Source organism: Camelina sativa, chromosome 20 (assembly GCF_000633955.1).
Source record: "Camelina sativa cultivar DH55 chromosome 20, Cs, whole genome shotgun sequence".
Taxonomy (NCBI): domain Eukaryota; kingdom Viridiplantae; phylum Streptophyta; class Magnoliopsida; order Brassicales; family Brassicaceae; genus Camelina; species Camelina sativa.
Window position 1 is genome coordinate 9078986 of NC_025704.1, and position 17700 is coordinate 9096685.

The window sequence follows — 17700 nt, forward strand, 5'->3', positions numbered from 1 at the left end:
GCACTGATTGAAGATGATCCACAAGGACCAAACTACCTAGAGTCCCTGGCATATCAAGTATCAACCATATTTCAAAAACACCATTAACATTACTAGGGTTCAAGATTCAATAAAGAAGGCAGGAACACGCCAAAACAACTTACCACATTGTTCAACCAATCCCTTGTCTCTGACTTTGCTTTTTCTTTTGGATCCTATAAAACATGAAGCTCACAAAATCAGTAGCCTGAATGCCAGAAAGAGTTTTCACTAATATATATAACCACCCAGGAACTCCCAAAAGATTTCACAAAACCAGAATGTTTTGCTAGAAACCTAATGCTGTGTTAGAAGAAAATATTGTTTATATCTAGAAAAATTTTCATTGATACTTCCTTGTCCAACATCTCACATAAACATGAGCAAAAAACAGCTTCCACTATACTGCTTATGTAAAAAGTTGACCGCAAGTATTTTGCTATATAATTGGCAGTCTGAACAATGCATGACAAATTTCCTTAATCAGATTCACATGAACAGTAGAAGCAAAGACTAAACAGATCTTCCCTAGCAATTATTTGGAGTTCGAACACTTCAATTTTATATAATTACTTATGGGAAAATGTAAATAATGCAGCGAAAAAGTGCAGAAAAATTCTTACAGTTTTAGGTTGCTGACCCAGTCCTTCCTTAGAGAAGGCTTTTGTCTTAGTCTCTTTCTCACAAATTTTAAACCTCTCCATCTCTTTCTCAATAAGCTTCCGAGCGTCAACCAGGGATTGCTCATATGACGCACTGACCTAAAAGTCAAATGACAGACATTCTCCTTAGTTTCAGTCTAATAAAACGAATGGATATTAAGATTCATACAGCCTATATGAAACCACCGGTGCAAAGAACCTTTACTAAAGATGTTCGGTTTGGTTATAACATGATAATATTGAAATCACCACAATGAATTTAGACAATAGAGATAACTAAACAAAGCCACAGCTAACGAATCGCAGATGCAATTTAAGAGAACAAAAGCGAGCCATGTAAGGCGTAGAAGATGGAGAAGAAGACTGACTTTTTTATCTTTGATCTCACTAGACTGAATCCAAGTCTTGATCTGGTCTCTGTAGCGCTGCAACTTCTTGATTTCCTTCTTCAAGTCCGCTTCAAACTTTTCCTTTTGGTTGACATTGTCTGTATCATATACCTGAAACACCAAAAAAGTCCGTGTTTTTTTTCCTCTGTCCAGTAAAAAACTTTTCTGCTTCGAAAACAAACATTCTGCTCACATTCCACTGCATAAAAAACAAACGGAGCTCGATATTGAGTTCCACTGGGAAAATTTTACCTCACAAAACAAACAAACAAATTGTTTATTAAATAACAACAAAACAAATCAAATTCGACCAATGCATAAAACAAAAATCGCATCCCAAATCTACACACAGTGATCTCAGCAAAACTCAATTCGATCAAGGGCCCAATGCATAAAGCAACAATCGCAATCCCTAATCTACTACACACAGTGATATCATCAAATTCAATTCTATATTAACACGCTGAAATGGTACTAACACAGTTCCTAAAACACGCGAATCTAAAAAGTTCAATTCTATACATCTTCCTGCATTATCGATTTAAACAATCAATAAAATTGAGGAAAAGAGAGGAAACGTTACCTTGTTCCAGATGCTGTCGAAAACATCGACACCTTCTTGAACCTTCTTAAGCACCCGATCTATCTCGCCTTGTAATTTCCGGCTCGCACCCATCACAGCCGAACCAGAGAAGAGACTTCAGAAAAAATAAAAAGGCTAATACGTCGGATTTTGGGTTTGGGGAAGTAGCGCTGACAGTATTTAGGGTTTTTTTTTTTCTTCGGATTTTATGAAAAAAATGAAAAATAGGGTTTCGCTTTCAGAGGTGGGGCGAGAGGAAGAAGAAGATGATGATGTGTAAACCAGATGATGAATGGATTTTTGATTGGATCGTTAAGTTTGATGATATATAACAAACAAAAAAAAAGATCAGAACGAGTTTGATTAAACGAGTTTCGAGTTCGACATTGACGGCCCAACTTTTTTATAAAGAGTACCGGGCTTTTTTTTTTCCACCGATTTGCCCCCTCGTTCTTTTATTACTTTCGGATTGATACCCTTATTTTTTTTGGTCAAGTTTTCTCAGATGAAAGTTTAATAAATTTATGGATATAAAATTCATTAAACAAAATAATGAAAGTGTTTATTTTTAGGTATGAAGAAAAAACATATAAAGGCAATTTATTTATAAATAGTTATGGAAGATTTGAATTATGGCGCGCATATTTCATGGTTATAATTTTCTCGTCTAACAGTTTTTTAATGGTACTATTTAACCACTCATATTAAGTACGCTTCAGCTTTTTTCAACGAAACCACGATTTTTCTTTAACTTTTTCAAAAAAATAGACCTGTACTCAACATTTGTATTGGAGGTATATCCATTTACATAAAGAATCTGAATTTATATACTACCATTTAGTAATTCTTGTGACGATTTATATGTTTACTTAAATACTATTAATTAAATTCAAAACTACATAAAGAAATTAGTTAAAAATAAGTACAAAATATTTGAGTTATAGTGGTTAATTTTTCCATCTAACAAATTTAAAAGATATTATTTTACTGCTCAAATTTAAATAATAAATACTATTAGTATTTTCTATTACTATTCCAATTGATCTACAAACAAATTCAATTTAAAAATTTATCGAAAAAGTGAAATAAAACTCACTTACTCAATGATCAGTATTACCGCTTTATCTGAAAGAATTTTGAATTTAAATATACCTTATTAGTAAATTGTACCACTGCTATGAGATATTATTAATTAAGGCTATGAGATATTATCAAAAAAAATTTGAAGACTTCAACAAGATCACCAAAAATGAATAAGTGAAAGATTTTTAATGATCTATTAAAGAAATTATAAAGATTTTTTAGGATTGTTAGAGAGTATTTTATAGTTTTGTTGATTGTTTTCTAAAATCTTGTAAAATGCTCCGAACAATCTCTATATTTTTGTGATATTTTTCATGACTTTATTTTGTAAAGAAAGTGTATAAAAATCATGAACCAATAACATAATAATTGAATTCATTAATAATCCTAGGTTTTTTTGTTTTAATTGAATAACACAAAACTTTTAATGGCTTTATAAAAGTCTGAATTCAATAACCAAAGTTTTTAAAGATTTTAAATGATTTTTTAGAAATCACAAACTAATAACACTAAACTTTAACAGATTTTAACAAAATATTGGTCTAATAACAACATATTCTACATAACATTTAAAGTCTTTAAAACTCTATTCAAATCTCAAACCAATAACTCCCACTTACAAGTGTCATATCTTGCTAAAAAACAAACACTAGTTTATCTGCAGCATATTAATTGACAAAAATAATTTGTATAATTTTTTTACTTGTCAGATATATCATATTCGTATCATTAATATTAATTTTTTCATTTAATATAGTCAAAATATATGTTCAAAATACAAAACAAATGTCAACAACTTTTTGACTCAAAACAATTTTATTAGCATAAATGGAAAAACATTTAATAGCAAAATTGAACAGATTGGGAAATATGAGATCCCAAGAGTAAAATTAATTATTTAAGTGGAATCTCTCTAAAAGATTAGCATAATCTTATTCAGTTAAATTTATACAAAAAAATATTATCATCATGGGTATCACAAAAGCTTTGGTGATTTTTCAAATTGTCATATTAGCAATTTCGTTGTCCAACCATATTGTCATTGCCTCAGGTATATTTAAATCTTTTGTGTTTGTGATTGTGATATTCTAATAATCATAACTTTTGGAGTCTATACAAAACTCTAAATAATGTATGGACATGTTATACGTAAATATATAACAAATATACAATACACATACTTGCATATAGTAGGGCCGGTGTAAAAAACGCAAAAAAATGTTATATTCTCTGTTCAAGTTTTGCAAAATGGGCCTTAATTACATAGATTTTTTTTGAAAATTATTTATGAGCCTTAAAATATATGTAAATTTAGTATAGTCCCAGTGCAAATGTACTTGTTGCACATGTCTATCACCGGTCCATGCATATACATATTTTAATAAATATTTTTGGGTGGTTTTGTGTAGATGCAGAGATCAACAAAGTTTCATTGGATGATTGCATCGCTGTGTGTATTAAAGGACATGGGTATGGGTCAAGATTAATATTTGGGTCACGAGAATGTTTCGCAGCCTGTACTAAAAAGGGATACCACAACGGAGATTGTGTAAAGACGGGTATCGTAGATAGTTGTTGTTGCTATTAGTCCCCTAATGCTAAGCAATTCAAACTTTGTATTTATACAATTCTAGCATCGGACTTATGATTATTGTGTTAATTTACAATAAATAAAATGAAATAAAAAGAAATGTTCCACAAGAAGAACTCAGCCTGGTCACATCCTCCAAGACCAGAGCATAGCCTCACGCCTCTCCATTTCGGATCTGCCGACCTCACCGCCACATAAGCGAGATTAGCTCCCAAAACATGAATGCGATCAGCATTGAATCTCACTACTTTTTTTTTGCTTCTCACGCGCAATAACGTTTACGAGTTTTATCCAAAATATGCATATGTGGTAAGATCTCTTTGCATCACCAACTTTGATGTTAATTAAACCAGAGGAGAGAGTCTTTGGAACTGGAGAGCTTCTAACTTTGATGGCTAATGAGAAAATTCTCATGTGCAGTTTGATCCACCTGAAGTAATTCTCCAAGTCTCTTCTTTTATTTGATTTTAGCTAAAAGTTAAAACATGATTCAATTCAACAAATTGTAATCGGTTTAGTTCATCTAAAAGCAAACTGGAAATTGCAAGAGTTGGGTTTTAATCAGTCATAAGCTTTGATAAGGAAAACACTCTCAGAGGAAAAGAGGGGTTGCCGTTTAGTTTGTCGAAGAGTTTTAAATGCTCTATTTTCCTACTTGTTCTGTTTTGAGTTTACACAAGTAAGTAAATTACATTATGGCCATGTTCAGAAGTGAATCGCTGTCAAAGCCACCATCGACCAAAAATGTGCATTTACTTTTCATTTCAATACATGTTTTGTTGGTTTTTTTAGACTTTACCGAATTTATAATTAACGAATTTGATATTGCACCCAAACCAAAATATAGTACCGACTACGGGTCGAAATCAGAGTATGAAATTAAGTAAAATAAATATATAATTTTATACAATATATAGAATAAATAAATTTTCTATTATTTTGTTACAAACAAATCTAAATTTAAGTAAATATTTCCCCAGGCTGTAGAGCGTGGGTCACTATCTAATTGGACTTATGAGGCCAAAGTACAAACATTATCATGTTGATTATAATAAATGGAATCATATAACATAACAAATTATATTAATGTGTTCTTATTCAAATATTTTGTGTGTGTAATGTAACAATAAGAACTTAATAAGTCAATCTATTGATTCAATTTAGTTATGCCATAAGTTACTGTTGACCAAACTTACAAGTGTCATATCTTGTTAAACAAAAAAGTACTAGTTTACCAGCAAAAATAATTTATATACAATTTTTACTTGTCAGATCTATCATATTCCTATCATTCATTGATATTAATATTTTCATTTAATATAGTAAAAATATATAGTCAACAAAAAAAAAATATACAGTCAAAAGATATGTTCAAAATACAAAATAAATGTCAACAACTTTTTGGAAAAACATTTAATAGCAAAATTAAGCAGATTGGGAAATATGAAATTACCAAGACTAAGATTAATTATATAAGTGGAATCTCTCTAACAGATAGCATCATCTTATTCAGTTAAATTTATACAAATAATAATTATCATCATGGGTAACACAAAAGCTTTGGTGATTTTTCAAATTGTCATATTAGCAGTTTCGTTGTCCAACCATATTGTTATTGCCTCAGGTATATTTAAATTTTTTGTATTTGTGATTGTGATATGCTACTAATCATAACTTTTGGAGTCTATACAAAACTCTAAATAATATATAGACATGTTATACGTAAGTATATATACAAATATACAATACACATACTTGCATATACACATGATCGGTGTAAAAATTGCAAAAATTGTTATACTCTATGTTCAGTTTTAGAAAAATTGGCCTTAATTACATATAAATATTTTGTGAAAATTATTTCTGAGCATATAAATACATTTATATTTAGTATAGTGCCAGTGCAAATGAACTTGTTGCACATCTCTATCACCGGCTATACATATACATATTTTAATATATATATTTTTGGTGGTTTTGTGTAGATGCAGAGATCGACAAAGTTTCGGATAATTGCATCGCTGTATGTATTAGAGGACATGGGTATGGGTCACAATTAGTATTTTGGTCACGAGAATGTTTAGCAGCCTGTATTAAAAAGGGATACCACAACGGAGATTGTGTAGACCAAGGTGGCCTAGAACGTTGTTGTTGCTATTAATTGGTGTTCCAAAATTTGTAAAATTTAATTGTTTTCTGTTTTATGTAATATAAAACATTTAAATAATTGTTTTATCATTTTAGATAATTAAAGTTTGATAATTAATAAACACAAATTAAAAAATTATTATTTAAATGCTTGAGTAACCTTTTTTGGAGTTCTCTAGTAATAGAATGATTTTGCTTAAGTTCTTTTAGGATTGCTTTGATTAATTTAGTATTAATTATATAATTAATTAATATGAGAGTAACTTAAAAAGTACCCACCACTAATGATGGTCTTAGTCCCCTAATGCTAAGCAATTCAGACGTTGTATTTATACAATTCTAGCATCGGACTTATGATTATCGTGTTAATTTACAATAAATAAAATGAAATAAAAAGTAATGTTTTTTTTTTCTATGCCTTCGCAATCAAACTTAAAAAAAAAAATCATAGTGGATATGAGTTATATGATTAATTTTGTATATAGCGGGTTTCTATGAGTTGGTTTTTTCTTTCTAACAATAAAAATAACTTTACCCCGAACAAAATACTCGACCACCTGATGGTTGTGCCTAAGTTAGCCAAAATGAAACATTCGCATGGCTGTCCTCATCAACAATGTTCTGAAAGCTCCGCAAGAAGAACTCAGCCTGGTCACATCCTCCAAGACCAGAGCATAGCCTCACGCCTCTCCATTTCGGATATGCCGACCTCACCGCCACATAAGCGAGATTAGCTCCCAAAACATGAATTCGATCAGCATTGACTCTCACTTCTTTTTTTTTTTGCTTCTCTCTCGCAATAACGTTTACGAGTTTGATCCAAAATATGCATATGTGGTAAGATCTATTTGCATCTCCAACTTTGATGTTAAGTAAATCAGAGGAGAGAGTCTTTGGAACTGGAGAGCTTCTAACTTTGATGGCTAATGAGAAAATTCTCCTATGCAATTTGATTTACATGAAGTAATTCTCCAAGTCTCTTCTTCTGTTTGATTTTTGCTAAAAGTTAAAACATGCTTCAATTCAACAAATTGTAATCGGTTTAGCTCGTCTAAAGGCAAACCAGAAATTGCAAGAGTTGGGTTTTAATCAGTCATAAGCTTTTGTAAGGAAAACACTCTCAGAGGAAAAGAGGGGTTGTCGTTTAGTTTGTTGAAGAGTTTTAAATATTATGTTTTCCTACTTGTCTTGTTTCGAGTTTAAACAAGTACTTAAATTACATTATGGCCCTGTTCAGAAGTGAATCGCTGTCACAGCCACCAGCGACCAAAAATATGCCTTTACTTTTCTTTCAATCCTTCTTCATCTTCTTTTCTTCTTCCTCATGCCGTTGTGACTGAAATCCCATTTGGAGTGGCCAGATGATATATTGACACCACATATACCTTTGTTTTGAAGGAGCTAATGTCGCTGGTTTGAACTATGTACAAAGATATACGGAGAATATGATCTGAGAAGATATTTTGTAACCTAAAAAAATTCGAGTTTTAATTGGGAATTTGCCAATATTACAATTATACCCTCTTATATATTAATAATTACAATATGTTGTTGTTACTAAAAGAGTCGATGGTTTGAGTGGTGCAACCAACAAAAGAATACGCCGATCGTCTAATTTGAGGCGGCGGGACTTGATTGTGATGTAGGATGTGCAAGGTGCGGGGCTGATGAGGAGACTATCAATCATGCTATTTTTGTGTGTCCTCCAGCCCGACAGGTCTGGGCTTTAGCTCACGTACTGGTAGGGCCACACCAATTTCTGACGGAGTCTGTGTTTGCTAATGCGAATCATTTTCTGGGTTATAAAAATCTGGGTTCACAGGTAGCGGTTTTCCCTTAGATTATGTGGTATATTTGAAAAGCGAAGAACGCTCGTGTTTTCGAGAATCATGTTGAACAACCCGACGAGGTTGTCCGGATGGCGGAAGGTGGTTTTCTTTACAAACAGTTTAGATTTGGTAAAGATGGTGTCTTTCCCTCACGACTTGCCGGTCTTCGCAACATATTTAGACGACATCAAGATTGACATGGAGAAGTTTTCTTCTTTTTCTTTGATTTAAGTTTCTCGAAATGCAAATGTAAAAGCGGATTCTTTTGGCACGCCAAGCATGTACATCTCCGCATCATGTTTTGTTTGTAAACAATTTTCCATCTAATTAACTCATATGAGCTGATATTTTGTTGTAAAAAAATAATAATAAAAAAAATCGTACACCAAAAATATTTTTCGTGAATTAAACAAAAAAACTTGATATATTTTGTCGATAACAAAATTGCATGCTTAGTTAATTGGTCCAAAGAAAAAAAATATTATTCATAGTCATTTTACTAATGCATCAATGAGTTTGCTACTCTCGGATGGACTGCTCTAAATACGGTATGAGTTTTTTTTTTCCGTGTCACCTCTATTTCTCTTAATGTTCAGTCAAATGGATCCATCACTTAAAAACGTTGTTGTTATTTATTTTTGGGCTTTGGTGATTGTAAAATGGTTATAAAGGAGTATGGTAATAATCCTACATATACTTTTGATGTGAAGACAATTTACGTCAAATGTTGTTGTTGTTGCAGGTTGATATATTTGGGGGCTTATGGGGTTTCAACATATTTTTATGTGTATAAATGATTTTTTTGTAGGGTAACAAGCTCTCTTTTGTTACTTTGATTTCTTTAGGGTAGGAAGAAAAATTATAAAATTACAACATTATAAGTTTCATAGAAAAAAGAACAAAAAATAAATATATCAAGATGAGATTATAAAATTACGATAGTTAAATTAAATTTCATGTGAATCCAAAATTTTTGGTGAAACAGTTATTATTTCAAACGTTTAGAAATTTGATGAAGGTAAACCAATATAAATTTATGTTATAAATGCTATACTAAATAATTATATTTACAAATAAAATGATGTGGATGCAAATCTTTTACTTACTTCCTTATTTGTTGGACTTAAATATACAATCTCAAATTTATAAAATATTATTAAAACTACAGTTATAAGATAAAAAAAAACAGGACATACCGTATATGGGACGGGACGGGTTCCCGGAACAGACATAAACAGATATACTATCTTTCTCTTACTATTTTTTAATTTACTTAAATTTAATCATCTTTTTTTCTAAACCAAACTGAAAATAAATTGGTACAAAGTTGGATTATGAATGATAATAACATTTTTAACAAATACATTTACAAATGTTACTCCGCATAGTCCAAGCCTAATTGCAAACTTAGGTTTTTTTTTTATAAATTAACCCTGCAGGTATGTGGGGGTCCAATCTCTAGTATATATATATTTAGAAGGTACAAAGAAACACAACTTTAGCCAATGAGATAAAAGTATTAGGATTCAACTAGTTTGAACATGTTTTTACCCAACTTTTTCTATTGGTATGGAGTTGGTATGGAGCTTTTATGGAGTAAACTGAAATAATCGGACTAATAGTATAATTTATATAGTCTGCGGTTTTTTTTTTAATTCCAGACTAGTATGAAGATGTATAGTATGGAGAAGTGCATACTAGTCTGGAATGGTGAATGGCGTACTAACTCCGGACTGATCCGACTTCAGTCTATTCCGGAGCGTAGTGCACAACCATTCACAACCTTTGTGTAAAAAATTAAGAGCCTACTAAAACTTCAGGGACGAAACGTGACATTGGAAACAAATGAGGTAAAAACCCGACCAAGATCTACCAGACCCGACCCGGTTTGCAAGAAAGGCGTCGGACAATCCCACAATCTTCTCGCCTCGTTGTGCAGCCGTTCGTTCCTCACTTTCCGGTTTCTCTCCGATTTGCTACGATGCGTCTCAGACTCTCTACTCATGAGGTGTTCTGAAACGCATTATACGCAAAGGCATCGATGATCTCTCTATCTCTGCCTACACATGTGTAGGTATGTTTCTTACTTTGTTGATGATCCGAATTTGATTTAAAGCACGGAGCTTTTACGTTCTTATGAAGTTTAGTAAATTTATCTGTATTACTATATATGGTGAAGATGAGATCATAACTAGGCAAATCAATAATGTTGTACATTTTTGCACAAAGCTTCGACTAATATAATTCAATCTTAGACGAATCTCTCAAGCTAACAAACAAACCAAATCAAAGGTTCTCTTCTTTGAGGCTTTTTTTTTTTCACTTCCTGTGTGATCGATCATAAAAAGGTTGATGCTTGATGTTATAGCCTTCTTAGTTTCGTCTCAGTTCCAGCTGAAACCATTCAAATCAAACTGTTTCGTACGCGTTGTTGTGCCATAGTTTTCATCGTGTGTGTTAAGATCTAGCGTTGTTCTTGTGTGTGTTTCCATCTTGCAACTTTCACCATTCTCGTTGAATCTTTCTTGTGTATACTCACTGTTGTTGCTACTCCCTCCTCTGTGTTCATGTTGTAAACCCACTCCTATTGACAATCTTCCAGGGCTTCTTCTTGAAGACGAGACTCTTGGTTCTGCGTTGTTGTTAACCATTGTGGAAATATATGGTGGTTGCCTGTTATTATTCTCTCTGATGCTTTCTTCTTCTGCCCATGTGAGCTCCATTCTATGGAAGAATGGTTCTTCCATTACCTCTTTCTGCTCTGAAGTTGAGTCTCCGATGTATGTTCTTAGTCCCAATCTGTTGTTCTCAAGCATCTTTGGTGCTTTTTGGGTTCCTTCACTTGAGGTTAGGCAACTGTCAAGGGAGGAGTTAGGCGGATAAGTTGTTTGCATCTGTTGTTGATGGCGTAGATTCTGCACTTCTTTCGGTTCTAGGAAACTAGATTCTGGATACTCTGCTGACACTTTAGATACTAATTCTGAGAGTTGAGCTTTTGTTGCTTCGATCCCAGCTGCGCCTAGGTTCTGTCTTCCAAGTGTTTCTTGTGCTTTCTCCAGGATCGACTGCAGGTACTTTCCTTGAGCCTCTATCCTGAGCTGCAAATGTCGCTGTACCTGACTCAGTATAAAATATTTTTTAATGAAATTGTAACTAAATGCTTTCTTGTTCTCTCTGTTTCGATATGGTTGTTCTAGCCTCTATTGATGGATGCTCTATTGTACACTATACTTATGATTTTCATTGTTTTATGTGTGTTTTTAACATGTTTGAGCACTGTTGTTACCAGCACGGATAGCTACTTTAAACAGATTAAATCCACGAAGTACAGTTTATGATACCTCAAGCTGCTCGTGTAACCTTCTCTGAACTTCTATTTGCATTTGAAGTGCATCACTTATAGGCAAGTTCCTGGGTGCACAAATATATATAGGTCATTTATTTGAAAATGCAATACGTTAGAATATGTAAGAAAATAGCCATATTTCTTACATGCTCGGCTGTGGTCCAATGCTTAGACTCTCACTGTGACTTTCCTCTGCTTCAGGGAGGTTTTCTTCTACCATGGTCATCACACCTAAACCAGGTTACTTTAGTAACTTGTAGGTAATACTTTGGAAAAAGGAAAATGAGTCTTTAGATTGAAATATTCTTGTATTCGAGTAATGAATAACTAAGCTTACTTGTCTTGTTTAAACTGCTGTTGGCTTGTCCATTAAGATTCTTGCTCAACCTATATTTCTGGTAGTCAAATCTGGAAATCAATAACTTTTGTAAAAGCAAAATCAAATATTACAGATCTTTACTTCTTGACATATCATCATTTTTGTTTTTCTGTAACAGTTTTTCTACGAAGCAAATTCATCAACGAGTCATGTATAGAAACCTGATGAGTTTATGCATGTCTGTTGAAAAGTGTTGATAGATTACCTGAAGGTGACTCTTGAGATGGTATAAGGTAAGGCCTGGAATACCCATGACTTTCATGATTGTCTTAGGAGTAGCTTCTGCAGAGACAAAAGTATACACATTAATACTGATCATGTCTAAAAGCCTGGTTGTCAAGGATTGGTTCGTTTGCTAATAATATAACGTACTATCTCCTCCGCCAAGCTGGTTGACCGCTTCAACAAATCTCTCGTGAAGATCTGGAGTCCATTTTAGTCGTGGCTTTGCATCGGTTGAGAGGATGAGTCCAGAATCTCCTGTGCCATTTCCTCGGAGGAATGGATGCCTTTCAGAAGGAATGGGCATTCTCGATGAAGAGAGGATGCTCTTTCCTTGGTGCTGGTGTTGGTAATACATAAGTCTGTCTTCAAAATAAAGTAATGTAAATTTATCCACCTAGTAATACGGCATTAATAATGAGTGTAAAGACCAAATGTTTTTCTTTTACCTGACACAATCTTAGTTTTTAAGTTCAGCCTGCAGCTCTCAGTTCAGAGATACACTATGGTCTGCAACTCCACCAACTTGGGAAGATGTCGTTGCTGCTTTCCTTATTTATGCTCTTTTTCAGGCCGGGTCTCTCAAGAGTAAAAAGTCTTTGCAACTTTGCTTTATATAGAAAGTTGAATGGGAAAAAGGCAAACTAGAGGATGATAACTAAGGTATGGAATATGAATAACTGGTCCAATCGTTGCTTTGTTATTTGTGTTCTTATCGTTTATACTGTAGGTTGTGTGCTTAGATTATTTTTTTCATGTTTTGATTCCTCTGGACTACAACTTTTCAGTGCAATTCAAGCCTTGCATTAGATACCAGAATTGATCCAAAATTAATGCATCATATGCGCATTCTTTCACCATTCTGGTATATGAAAGTATCTTATTCTCCAAATCTTTTTGACAACTTTTCTACTTGGGCAGGGGAATTCATTCTTTTTCCTTATTCCTCAATTTTTTTCAAAGTCCACAGCTCTAACCTCTCTATCTCTTGAGGTATATTCTCAATGCTTTCCACTTGTCTGTATTGTTTTTGTTCCTACTTGAAAGTCATTTTTTTCCAGTCTCTAGATGCATCTTTAGTCTAAACATTTCTATTGAAACTTTAAGATAGATTTGATCAAAATCAACAATGGCTTATTTGGCCATGTTTCAAGAGTTTATAGTGATGCTATTTGTATGATTTTATGATGAAGAATACCCAAATATGTTTCAACATTGTTTTGTCTTCAAAGATAATTGAGAAAGCGAATGTAGAATATTTCATGCTGTCTCCTTCAACAAGTGTAGTACCTATTCTCTCTAAACAGTACAATATTAGTGGGGGACCCATAGCTCTCATTCTTTGATTGGCACAACTTATTTGGCCTATCTATGCATGTGTTATCTCTGTATGCATGTATGTATGTATTTATGTGTGTGTGTAACGTTTCCTGTCTGTTCCAAATGCAATTCAACATGTCTTCGGTGCAATATTTGTATGTTTATGTGTGCATATGTATAAGTTCGTGAAGCATATATGTATATAATGTTTGGCTGCTTTCTTACAGTGTACTTCCCTGAATCTCTTTAGTGATGACTACGGCTCTAAATTCCATCATCGATCATATTGTGGTGTTGAATCTGATTTTGATTTTGACTTCACAAATATATTTCTCCTGCCTGATTAAGTATAAAGATACTTTTCTATATGATATACAGCTATATAGAATAAGTTCATAGATAAAGATATATAAATATCAAATATAGAAGTCTGTGATTGCCAAATGCTGAAATGATGGCTTCTCTATGTGCAATTGAGAATATATCCACTATCTAGTATAGAGTCTCACATATCTTAATGAGTTTGATAGATGCCTTACAAAAAGAAATTAAAAAAACTAGGTGAGAAATATGGTCTATGGTTTTAAAGGAAAATGTCAAAAAAAAAAAAAACACAAATCTTATGTTCCTTGAATGATATCTTTGCATTTTTTTCAATCTTTTTTTGGTGAAATCTCATGGTTCTGATTTCTCACATTAGCACTTTATTCTGTTTGGTGAAGAACCTTTTCATAACCTTCAGTTAAAAGTATTTGAGCATATTGCCAAAATAGTTGATTGGCATGTGGGTGGGAATATGCTTCCACAAAGAGAGGCTTCACATTGTGTGCTCAAAAGTCTATTTTGATGAAGATTAGAATACCATCAAAAGCAAATTAAAACAAGCAAAATGTGTGTTGGAACTCTTTTGATTGATTTCACTTTCACCATATATATATATATATTAACTCATATGGGCAGAAGATAATTCTCTGTTCTATATCAATTGTAGTTTCAGAAAAGATCAAATTTTGAGTATGCTTTTTGTAGCAGGTAACTGATATGAGATGCTTTGTGTTTTTGCAGAACTAGAGCTTAACTCATTTTACGATATGTTATCGCCTGTTTTATAATTGTTAAATTGTAATCACCTATGTGTCTTTCCTTTACTTTGCTGATTGATCGTTGAAATGTCACTCTTTAAGTAGTCATATATATAAAAGTAGAGTTTCAGTCTCTCCTTATTGGTCCACTTGGCAATGCAATTTTAACCAAAAAAAAAATAATATTAAAACACAAATTTAAAACAATTAATTTTTACATTTAACTCACATAATATAAAACTGAAATCTTTATAGCTTCTCCCTATAAATTATGCATTAACTTTATTTCTCCACTAAGTTGTATTAATCAATTGTATTAAAACAAAACTATAAATTAGAATTGTAACTCTCATTATTCTAAATGTAATTTTTCATCATTTCTCTTCCTATAAATACTCATTATCTTATTCTCTTAGTCTATCACTCTTTCATTCTCTCATCTTCTTCCACTACTCTCAAATCTCTTTTTTGTTTTGTTTTGTTTTGTTTTGTATTTTTTTTGTTATTGTTGTTGTATGGGTTATAAAAAATCAAATCAAATATCATTGTAAAAGCTTAGTTTTAGAGTTTGTATGATATGTATATCTTATATATTTATTTTAATCTTTTAAAATGTTTATCTCCATTTTCTATTTTATATTAACATCTTATAAGTCATTATTTTCATACTTCCTTACAATATTCACCACACAATAAGATCATAAAGTTGAAATGATCCATATGTAATTATCTATTATGTCTCTGGTTATCTCACATATTCATGTATCATTTTTAATAATTTATAAAGATCAATATAATATTTAAAGATCAATATAATTATCCATTTATCCATTTATAAAGACTATTTTGTTTTGTGATCCAATTGTAAATCTGCAGAGATCAATATATTTTTTTTTTTTATGATTTGAGGTTTTTGAAAACAAAAAGAACATAATTAAACAATTGGTTTTTAGTGTCTTTAATCTAAATAAAAAATGATCCAAAAAAAAAAAACATATTCAACTGGAACTTAAATATAAAAATAAAATATAATTTTAAAAATATCATTTCACTAAATTCTCTAAAGATGAAACCATTAGTATGAAATCTAGCACTATAAATTAAATTGATGAGTGAAAACCAAAAAAATATAAGTTATCCTTGGGATTTTAAAAATTATTGAGATTGAAGAATTCATATAATTTTATAAGAAAACTAATTTAGTTTGTCACTTAAAAAGTAATATTTTTTATTTTGAAATATTATGTGTAAGTGTTGAGTTTATATCAACAAACAACCAAATCATGTGAATTTTGATTCAGCCACTTGGTATTCCTTTTATTTTAGGTTATAAAAAATTAAAATATTTATTTATAATTAAAGACATGTAACTCCATTTAACTCAAATGTAACTCCTATCCAATAATTGTACATTAATTCATTCCTCCTACTAACTTATTATCTTTCAAGAGAAATTATTTTTGGTTAAATTTTAATATTTTTTATTTATTTTGGTTGGCTAAACTTATATTCATATTTTGGTTGGCTAAATTAATATATTTCTCATGTAAAATTATTGTTTATAATATATTTCTCATTTCAAAGTTTAAAGCAATATATCATATATATAAAAGTAAGGTTTTGGTCTCTCCTTATTGGTTGATTTTCATTTAATGTTTTCTAATTTTTTTTATTTTTTTATTTGCTTTCTAATTGCTTTAAACAATATTTAAGATCCAATAAACACAATACATTTAACTCACACATTAAAATAAAATTATAACTGAAAATAAAATAAATTATGCATTAATCATATTCTACCACTCAATTTTATTCAAACACAATAAATTACTATTGTAACTCCATAGTTCTAAATGTAACTTCCATCATTTCTTATCATATAAATAAGCATTCTCTCAATCTATCATTCTCTCATATTGACATTCTTTTACTATCTCATTTTCACATTCTCTCATTCTCTTCTACAATACCTCAAATCATTTTTCTTTTTTTTTTGTTATTTTTGATTTCTTATTTTTGTTGTATGGGTTTTAAAAAAAAAATGAAATATCATTGTAAATTGTTAATGCTAAATTTTAATTTTAGAGACTACATGATATATATTTTACATTGTTCTTATTTTAAAAGATTTATCTCCTTTATCTAATTTGGATTATTATCTTATAAGTAATCATTCTCTCTTCCTCTCCCACCAATATCAAATGTTGTTATATCTCATATGTGTTGTAAGAGTTTGATTCTATATTTTAATTTAGAAAGTATTATATATATATATAGATATTACATTGTTCTATTTTTTAAAGATTCATCTCCATTATCTAATTTGGATTACCATCTTATAGTAAACATTCTCTCCTCCTCTCCTACCAATATCAAATGTTGTTATATCTCATATGTGTTGTAACTTGTAAGAGTTTGATTCTATATTTTAATGTAGAAAGTATTATATATATTTAACATTGTTTTCAATTTTTATTTTATTTATATAAAAAACTATTTCTTTTATATTTCTTGCCTTTCTAATCTATTCATATTTACTTTTTAAATTTGCATAGTTATATAAATTCACATATGTTGGTTTTAACAAAACAATCAACTTTATTTGAGAATTAGATGTTCCTATTCATTTTTAAACGATCAATGTGTAACATATAAGCATTTTGTCTTGCAATCACAAGTTACATTTCCACTGCTTAACTCCATGGTTAAACTATAATATATGTTGTCCTATTTGTAGGAATAACAACATACTTATTTAATTTATTTAAAAAAGCAGATGATTAAACGAAATAAACATTTCTCCAAATTTTATAATTCAATCAGTGAGTGTACTTATTACTTTGAAAAACTTTTACATTGAAGTTCATAAAATCATATAAGAAAACTAAAATACTATATCACTTCAAATTTGGAAGGAAACACTTGGTATTCCTTTTTAAAAAAGTCAAGACACATATAAAAATTTATTAATATTTAACTCACTTTAAAGACATTAAAGGTCATTTAACTCAAAAATAACTTCTATTCAATAATTTCATACATTCCTCC

The 17700-nt window shown here is 31.0% G+C and overlaps 2 protein-coding genes across 5 annotated transcripts in view; both read right to left on the bottom strand.

Moving 5' to 3' along the window:
- LOC104772343 (general negative regulator of transcription subunit 3-like) overlaps positions 1-1987 on the bottom strand; it is a 7920-nt gene extending 5933 nt beyond the window's left edge. The window contains exons 1-5 of the mRNA XM_010496972.2: positions 1653-1987; positions 1263-1268; positions 1049-1180; positions 642-779; positions 144-194 (exon numbers count right to left, since the gene is read on the bottom strand). Of these exons, the coding sequence (XP_010495274.1) occupies positions 144-194; positions 642-779; positions 1049-1180; positions 1263-1268; positions 1653-1745 (420 nt within the window). The 5' untranslated portion in view covers positions 1746-1987. The remainder of the gene's footprint in view (positions 1-143; positions 195-641; positions 780-1048; positions 1181-1262; positions 1269-1652) is intronic.
- On the bottom strand, positions 10475-12836 carry LOC104735880 (myb-related protein 1). Of its 4 annotated transcripts, none has more exons than XM_010494526.2 (7): positions 12700-12836; positions 12401-12612; positions 12234-12310; positions 11987-12044; positions 11796-11880; positions 11645-11714; positions 10475-11401 (listed from the first exon to the last, which is right to left on the bottom strand). In XM_010494526.2, exons 2-7 carry the CDS (start codon positions 12606-12608, stop codon positions 10688-10690), a joined length of 1212 nt encoding a protein of 403 aa, XP_010492828.1. In that variant the 5' UTR covers positions 12609-12612; positions 12700-12836; the 3' UTR covers positions 10475-10687. The 4 variants fall into 4 exon arrangements, with proteins under 4 accessions (XP_010492828.1, XP_010492827.1, XP_010492826.1 ...); XM_010494525.2 differs by having other exon boundaries at positions 10475-11413; XM_010494524.2 differs by having other exon boundaries at positions 10475-11419.

Excerpts from the sequence above, each read along its gene's own strand:
- LOC104735880 (XM_010494524.2), bottom strand. The coding sequence starts at position 12,608 with ATGTATTACCAACACCAGCACCAAGGAAAGAGCATCCTCTCTTCATCG. Across the intron at positions 11,881-11,986 it reads CAGCAGTTTAAACAAGACAA|GTGTGATGACCATGGTAGAA; the intron begins GTAAGCTTAGTT and ends AACCTGGTTTAG. Across the intron at positions 11,715-11,795 it reads ATTGGACCACAGCCGAGCAT|GAACTTGCCTATAAGTGATG; the intron begins GTAAGAAATATG and ends TTGTGCACCCAG.